Source organism: Cannabis sativa, chromosome 4, assembly GCF_029168945.1.
Source record: "Cannabis sativa cultivar Pink pepper isolate KNU-18-1 chromosome 4, ASM2916894v1, whole genome shotgun sequence".
NCBI classification, from domain to species: Eukaryota; Viridiplantae; Streptophyta; class Magnoliopsida; order Rosales; family Cannabaceae; genus Cannabis; species Cannabis sativa.
In genome coordinates, this window is record NC_083604.1 from 56,676,426 (window position 1) to 56,685,536 (window position 9,111).

At 33.7% G+C, this 9,111-nt stretch overlaps 1 protein-coding gene across 1 annotated transcript in view; it reads left to right on the plus strand.

Annotated features, from left to right (window-relative positions):
• The window catches only part of LOC115715011 (fatty acid amide hydrolase), a 28,555-nt gene extending 19,806 nt beyond the window's left edge, over window positions 1-8,749 (plus strand). Inside the window, exons 9-20 of the mRNA XM_030643790.2 lie at window positions 5,475-5,550; window positions 5,665-5,736; window positions 5,834-5,885; window positions 6,224-6,295; window positions 6,446-6,526; window positions 6,656-6,759; window positions 6,897-6,989; window positions 7,404-7,472; window positions 7,718-7,782; window positions 7,898-7,959; window positions 8,130-8,225; window positions 8,401-8,749. Coding sequence (XP_030499650.2) covers window positions 5,475-5,550; window positions 5,665-5,736; window positions 5,834-5,885; window positions 6,224-6,295; window positions 6,446-6,526; window positions 6,656-6,759; window positions 6,897-6,989; window positions 7,404-7,472; window positions 7,718-7,782; window positions 7,898-7,959; window positions 8,130-8,225; window positions 8,401-8,457 — 899 coding nt within the window. The 3' untranslated portion in view covers window positions 8,458-8,749. The remainder of the gene's footprint in view (window positions 1-5,474; window positions 5,551-5,664; window positions 5,737-5,833; window positions 5,886-6,223; window positions 6,296-6,445; window positions 6,527-6,655; window positions 6,760-6,896; window positions 6,990-7,403; window positions 7,473-7,717; window positions 7,783-7,897; window positions 7,960-8,129; window positions 8,226-8,400) is intronic.
• The last annotated feature ends 362 nt before the right edge of the window (window positions 8,750-9,111 follow it).

Sequence of the window (9,111 nt, forward strand, 5' to 3'; positions counted from 1 at the left end):
TTGGTCTAATAATGGCGAGGTGTTGAATAGCTCCAACAATGAATCTCTACAATTGAATGCTTTCAACTAGATCACTTCCATAAGCTTACAAGTTTAATCCACTAGTCATAGGTGTGGATGATGATTTTTCCCCTTGTATTTTAGCTCGACCCAATAGGTCTTTTACATACTTAGATTGAGATAAAAACATACCTTTATTAGTGTATGACACTTCTATGCCATGAAAATAACTCATCCTTCCTAGATCTTTGAGAGAGAACTAATTATTTAGAACTTTGATCAGTCCTAAAATGATCTCTGGATGACTACCTATAACCATAATATCATCAAAATATACCAATTCTAGAGTTGTGAAAGAGCCAAAATGTTGAATGAATAATGAATGGTTAGCTTTGGATGGGACAAACCCAAAGGATACAAGACACTACTGTAACTTATCAAACTAAGACTAGGGGCTTATTTCAAGCCATACAAGGCTTTTGTGGAGTATGCAAACCAGATATGGTGCTAATGGATTTTCAAAACCAAGAGGTTGTGTCATGTACACTTCTTTTTGCAAATCTCAATTCAAGAAAGCACCAAGTTATCTCACAGTCCAATTCTTGGATAAAACCAAGGTCAATACCATTCTAATAGTCACTATTTCACAACAGGATTGAATGTCTGAGTAAAATCAAATCCTAGTTGTTGATGAAACCCTTTGGCAACCAATCTTGCCTTATATTTGTTGATTGAACCATTAGGATTTTCCTTAACTCTATAAACCCAATTGCACCCAAATGGTTGTCTTCTTGCAGGTAAAGGAAAAAGTGTGTATGTTCCATTTGTAACAAGAGCTAGGACCTCATCTCTCATGGCACAGTTTCACTGCTCTTGTAGAAGAGCTTCCTTAATGGTGGTAGGTAACCTTGACACAATGTATACCTTAGGCTTAAAGATTACAGACTTAGATATACTCTGCATGTCATGATAGCCAACAAGAGTGGTTAAAGTTGTAGGAAGAATTCTTGTTTAAGAGCTTTGAATAGTGGGAATCGATTCAGTAGTGGGAGCTTAAGGCTCAGGAGCTGGAACACCAGTACTATATTGAACTAAAGTTGGAATGGGAGCTAAAATACTAGGTGCCACTGCTGGCTCTTGAGAAGTAATAGGAATAGGTCTTGAAGTGGTAGCTTCATCTCTAATTTGTTTCAAGTGATAAAGGAAAATCAGTATTATTTGAACTAGACAAGGCATTATCAGTATGTGTAGAAAACTGAGTGTGAGGTGAAGAGCGCTCAAGATTATGATGACTAGATGCAGGACTCGATTGAGAGTCAGATATATTATTTTGTATAGCCAAACCAGATTTTGAGTTAGGTGGGATCGGAAGCAGTTGTGTTTTGAGAGTTGGAATGTGGCCTGATGTAGAAAACTGTTGATGGATAGGAGAATGAGGAGTTTAAGTGCTAGTTTTGGCATATGGATATGTATGCTCATAAAAAATAACATCCCCGAATATATAAAACCCACCTATGCGGTCAAGACACTTACATCCCTTGTGATTTAGACTGTAACCAAGGAAGGTGTAGGTTGTTGATCTAAATCCTAATTTTTGTTTGTTATATGGCCTTATGTTGTGAAAATAAGTGCATCCAAAGATTTTAAATGACGTGTAATGTAACACCCTAACTAACATAGGCGTATTACGTGATTTTTAAACATGCTGTGCAGCTCGTTGCTAATCAACGAGGTTTATGGAAAAACGTGATTAATTAAAATTTTTGCTTTTTAATTAAACTTATAAAATAATATTACAAAAGACTCGGGATCCCGATTATAAAATCATTTACAAAAAGATTTAACTGTTTAACTGATACACAAAATAAATGTCGCCTAGCGACCAGTTACAAAATCAGCCTCGCTGTCCCGAGGATCGTACTCTCCAGGCCTAACCGCCCCGACATGTACAATCTTCACAAGCTCGCTCACGGTCCATCAACTTTAGCCTTGCCTTTACCTACACATAAACGTAGAACTGTGAGTCGACAGACTCAGTAAGAAAAGCATAATAATACTCATACATAATCCCGGTTATGATCAGACGCCCATACCCCTGATCACAACCCTAACTGCCGTGTCCAACACGATACTGAGTCCCGCTACTGCCGTGTCCAACACGGTACTGAGCCACTACTACCATGTCCAACATGGTACTGAGTTCTGAACGTTCATAGGGACGGTACTATTGACACGTAACAACCTGATCGGTCGAACCGGTCATACTCCGGCTGCTGGTCATACTCCAGCCTGTACCGACGTGTTACTATATCCTCCTGATCGGTCGAACCGGTCATACACCGGCTGCTGGTCATACTCCAGCCTGTACCGACGGGATACGTCAATAGTACGGAACCATTAACCAAGTGTCAGCCTGATCGGTCGAACCGGTCATACTCCGGCTGCTGGTCATACTCCAGCGTGTACCGACGTGACAGGGTTGGATGGTTCGAAGCCAACATACATAACTAATGTAATCTAACAGGCTTCCTACATGCACGCTAAACATGTAATCTACATATGCATACTGTTATACTAATCTTACCTGGATTCCGAATTCAGGTGTGCCGGTCAACCTGACTGGAACTTTAGCTGAGCGGCGGATTACAGGCTCCTAAACCATAAAAATCACAACACTATAAGTGACACGCTAAATCACTTCCCGGGGACTTAAACTAGGAACTAAAAGTTTCCCTATCAATAAAAAGCATGGCAATACCCCCTAAAACATAAAAACGAGGAAAACACGAGTTTTTGAAATTTCCCCAACCGGCAGACCGGTTGCCCAACCGGAATTCCGGTTCTGGGAATTTTCGAAGCCCATCCGGAATTCCGGATGCACAACCGGAATTCCGGTTTCTCGCAGACAGAACTTACCCAGAATGCACAGAAACAAAAATCACCATTGGAGCTCAAGCTTTGAGTTCTAAACTCAAACTTGAGCAAATCTAAACAACATGCATTCAAACCAGCTTAATTCTACTTAATCAAGCATGTCTAAACTTCTGGAAATAACTAAAACATCAAGCAACAACACAGCAACAGAACATAACCATAAAACACAGCAGCAATAACAACCAAAAATCATGCATGCATCAACTATATTCATCATTTTTTTCTAGAATTACAAAAAGAAAAGATTAGAAACTTTACCAAAGATTTGAAGAACACTTAGATTGGATGAAACTAGCTTTAAAAATCAAAGTTCCAGCCCTTGGAACACCCTCCAGCCGAGAGAGAAAGAGAGGAAAAGAGAGAGAGTTTTTTCTATTTTCTAACTTTGTGATTTTTTGATAAAATGGAATAATGAAATAAAAGCCACCTATTAACATTTTATTTCAGCCAACAAACATATAAAATAAACATTTATTTTCAAATAATAAAATCATTAAAAGACAAAACACTAATGGGGCAAAAAGACCATTTTGCCCCTCCACCTTAAAACCACATAAATCATACTAAAGGGGTATTTTTGGGAAATTCTAAATTCCCGACCATTCCCGACATTTCCAATGTCTAATAAATCGTCCCAAACTACTAACATGCTAAGTTGTGATTTCTACTGAGCCAAACACCGAGTTCCAAAATACCGGGCACCGGAAATGCAAAATATGAAAACTACTGAATGACATAGCAATGCATTTCTGAATTCAATAAATAACAGTATAATAAATTATTTAAATAGCTATAAATAATTTTCATAATTAATCAAGATTAACTGCTAATTTCCAAATTAAACTAAGCGGGCTTTACATGTAATCTGGTTTGGAATTGAATAGAACCTCTAAGGGAGACTTGTTGTGAAGAACACGTGTTGGAAGCCTATTATGAATATAGACAACATTTTTAAAGGCTTCATCCCAAAATTTCAATGGCATAGATGCTTCAGCTAAGATGGTTATTCCATTTTCTACAATGTGACTGTGTTTTTGCCATTTTTTCATGAGTGGTTGAGCAAAGATATTTATGAATGACTCCTAGTCATTAAGATACTTAGTATAGGTATTGTATTCACCTCCTTAATCTATTTGGATGACTTTAAGCTTGGTGCCTAACTGAAGTTCAACTTTAGCTTTACAATTTTGAAACATTTTGAGTGTCTCAACTTTAGTTTTAATCAGGTAAAGCCATGTGTATCTAGAATAGACATCCATTAATGTGGTTGCCACATGAAACCTGGTACTAAGAACTTTTCCAGCAAATGCAACTAGATCAACTATTTGTTTGACCTTCAGAAGATAATTATTGAGGGTGAGCGATCCTTATTCAGGTTTTGAAGCTTAGTTCGAATCACCAGAATTTTCGCAAATACTGATAAGGTGAAGTATATTCCTAGTGTAATCCCAGATCTAACTAGTAGAGTTCCACCATAACATTCTGGTGAGCAAGCTCTCGGTCATGGAGGATAGAAGCCAAGATACAAGGAGTTTATCTTGAAGTTTGCACTCTGAAAAGGCAGGATTGACATTGCGAGCAGCTCAATCTTCATCTGTCACGTATTTCACAAGAGAACTCGATTCTTGAATAAAAGTTTGGACTCAATTTCCTCTGATAGCTGCCAGGAACTATTGCTTCTACAAAAGATAGTTGTGATCATTCAAAAGTATTAAAAGATTGGGATTGAAGTAAATTGGTGAAGATCCACCAATTTCTTGGTTTCTTACATTTGACAAAGTAGGAACAATACTTGTTTGATTCAAAGTGTTTCTTTCTTGGGGATGAAATTCATCTCCTAAATTCGTGACTACATTAGCTAGTAATAGTGGAAAACCATACTTTGATACCATATTAAATCTCTTAGACATTGTGTTGGGGAAGTATGAAAACAAAGAAGAAAGACAGAGGAAAAATTGAGAGAAAAAAAGACAAAGAGAGTCAAAGATGAATGAATGATTCTATAATTAACAGTCACAATGTTCAGCAAGATTTATACAAAGCTTTACACAAGCTGGAAAATAGAATTAGTTACAAGCAAACTAATCTACACCTAAGCAATAACAAACCTAATTGAACAAACTGACTCACACACTAACAAAAACCAACTAAGATAACTAACTCTCATTCTAACAAAGAATCATTGTATAACTTCAAAATTTCAATCACATCAATTTATTACAATGTCCATATACCCCAGTTCCCCTGAATTCTATTCCTCATCCCCGTATAGTACTACAAATATGATCAAACCAATCTTTATTTACATTTTTTGTCTTCTTGGGAGAAAAATTCAAAATTTAACTTCTTTTTATAAAATTTTCCGTGAAGTATGATTAATGTGTCAAATTTTGTGAGACCAACGGACATCATTCTTTACGAACCAAATGTGGTTTTAACTATTTATTATTATGTATTTATATTCTTCGTAGTTATATTATTAGTTGTGTTTAACCCTCAGAGATTGATTGTTTCATAATGAGTTTAATTTGTTTGATTAGGATCTGTGCGAATGCCTGCAGCTCTTTGTGGTATTTTTGGTTTTAAACCAACCTTTGGGCGTATACCTCATTCAGGGTAACCTATATATACATATATGTGTACAATTAATGTACTACTTAATATTGTTTTACAAGGAAGAGGGTTATGTGGCTTTTCAAAACGTCAAATAATGAATTGTTATGATTTCAGCGTTCTTCCATTGAATTGGACTGTTGGAATGGTTGGTATACTATCAGCCACAATGGAAGACTCTTTGCTCGTGTTAGTATAATCAGTACATTTTACATTTTTCTCTTGAATTTATAACTTTTATACAAATCATATATCACTCATTGAGATATGCATGTATGATTTGCAGCTATGCAGCTATTAGTGGCGAGCTTCCATCAAATCGCTCAAATAATATATCGGTAATAAATTCTATTTTACGAATCTCATTTGGAATATTCAACTACACATGTCAAGTACTATTAAGCTGAGCTTAATGTTAGTTAATAGTCACTTAGGTTAGTTAAAAGTTAGTTAGTTACTGTTCATTGTTATTTCTTGTTATTTCTTGTTATTAATTCTGCACTATAAATACCCTGTGTAAACACATTCATTTGGTACACTTGTTTGTGTGCATTCCTAAATCTAAAAAGTACTTAGTATACGCTCATATGTTTTTTATTTATTTTTTTCTTCATTGTTTTACTAATTATCATCGTTAATATTGGCTTCTATAATTTTCTTGAATTATCATCTATAGCCTCGAGTAAATTTCCCAATCCTCAACTCAACATTACCTTTCTCAACGGTGAAGATAGCAATGTATGACAAGGTAAGTGAAGTTATACATTATCGATCGATGATCAATTACATTTTTTATATATGTATATTCATATTTATACATTTTCTAAATAACATTCCATTTTAATGATATAAATTGATGAAGTTGCTAACTTGAAAAACCAATAAATGGTTCAATTAGTGGTTCAATGATTGCAGAGAAGATATTAAACAATGTTGCTCTAATGCCTTGGATAAGCTTGTGCATCACTATGGTTGGAAGGTATACTATAGACGCTATATACATAAGCATTTGACAACAAAGTATAGTATATATGTGTGTGTAGATATTTCTTAAAGTGATTACTGATGAGGTATTTGCTAATTATTTAATTTATTATATATGTGACAGATTATAGGGGTGACCATTCCGGAGATAGAGAATATGCGCCTTGCACACTATACCACCATAGGATCTGAGTGTAGCACCTCTCTTAGTTCCTATCTTGAAAAGTTGTATGGAATTCTCTCTCTCCCTCTCTTCAATTTCTTCTTAATTTTTTGGTTGTATGTATACATCTATAAATATACTGTATACTATGTTTTTTATATTTAAATTGATTTACTAATAATCTTACAACATTTCTAATTAGGGATTATGCAAAAATAGGATGGGATGCAAGATTTGCACTCGCTATATATGGTTCCTTCAGTAGCAAGGAGTACATTAAGGCCCAAAAAATCAGGCATAATACATACTTATTAACTATTACCTTTTTTAATACATATATATATTACATGCATGAACTAGTTGAATGTGAATATAGATTCTTTGTTCATTCGAAATAATTATTAAGGTTTTTATTTGATTTCGATGGACCAGCTAGCATGATTTAATCTATGAAAAATATTGAAACCTTAACAAGATAATAATAATATATTATCGTATGTACTTTCCTTTAATTTTATAGTATTTTTGCTTTTACAAACATGGCAGTAGATAAATTAATGTGTTAATAGAAATATTTCTAGGCACATGGAAAACCTTTAAACCTAGAAATTAATGATCTAATAATATGTTCCATGTGATATATGTGTTTGTTTGTTACTATATTTATCATACGATATATGATCACCTTAATTAAATTCACCTTTCACAGGAACCGTCAGATCCAAATTCACGACAACATATTTTCCCAGGCAGACGTCATAGTTACTCCAACTACAGGGTATATATATTAACTTGAAAATTATTGTGGACATTGTCCCAAAAAGAATAAATGGTAGAGAATTAAACCATACATAAGAATATGAGTTACTCCACTCGTTGACAATTAGTTTTGAGATGGAACCCTATAATTCTCAACAAAAACTGAAAGAAAAATAAACAAAACTGAGCTACAACTATTAACTTCTTACCAAATTTCTAAATAATTATAAGAGTCACTAATTTGAGCTATATATATAATCACAGAGTAACAGCTTATCCAATTTTCAATGATGCTCTAAAGACTGGTGAACTCGACTATGTAAATGGAGGTAGTCATTTTTTATTTGTAAATTACATAAAATACGATAAACATGTGATCTTATTTGCTTATAATTAAATTTATGTGTTCTTTCTAATAATTAATCAAATATAAATTCATGTCAGCTGCCCTGGTTCGATATTCGATAGCAGGAAACTTTTTGGGGTATCCGGCAGTCACTATTCCAGTATGATATATCTTATCACAGCCACTATATAATATATATAATTCTACTAATGATCCATACATATAGCAAACTATATATGAGTATTCAAAACTATATTATTGCAATTTAAGTCAAATTATAATTTCTTAATTATTATTATTTATCTATTAATTTTTTTAAGATAATCGCAGGTTGGATATGATGAATCAGGCATGCCGATTGGTCTTCAGTTTATTGGTAGGCCATGGTGTGAAGCAACACTAATTCACATAGCATTTGCAATGCAGGTAATAATGAAATATTCTCTTTTATTTGAACAAAATTTATTTAAATGATTAAAGTTACTATATACGCTTAGAGCAAACATAATTTTATCAAGCCTACTTCTCACATTTCAAGGGGAAAAATGTAGAATATGATTGAATATAAACTGACATATATTGATGTCTATTTTATTTTCAGGCCCTTTGCATTCAAAGCTACAGAAAGCCTGAGGTTTTCTATGATCTACTCAGCTAAAATTAAGTACTCAAGAGCACGGCATGTAACGAAGCGTTCCAAGTTATTAATTAAAACCCTAATTATACAAGTTTGTTACTCATGATAATTGAAAGAAAAATTGATGAAGAAGAAATATTGGAAAGGAGGATGTGGATGGGGGCATGGGTATGATAATTAGTTTTATTTTCTTCATAATAAACAAACAAAAGTGTAGCAATTGTCATTTGCTAATACATTTTCAACACTAGCATCTTTACATTTTTCACTATTTGTGACCATAGATTTTCTAAATGAACTTTTTATGATTTCATTAATTTTATCATAGTGTTTAATATAAGAGTGAGAACTCTTACATACCAGCTGATGTAAAACACATATATTTATGAAAATAACCAAGTGAGAATGTGAAATAAGAGTAATTAACACCAAAATTTTATGGTAGTTGATCACCACCCTTTCAGCAGTAATAGGGGCTATATATGATCACTTTGATCTTTTATTAATATTTACTTAAGATCACAAGAATGTGTGAGTTAAGTGAGTTTCCAAAGTACTTATAGTAAACCGTTACAAAGAAAAGACTTAGGATGCATTTCGTTGGCATAAATAAAAATATAAGAATAAAAATAGAAATAAAAGTGAAAATGTAAATGGAATATAATAAATTTCAAA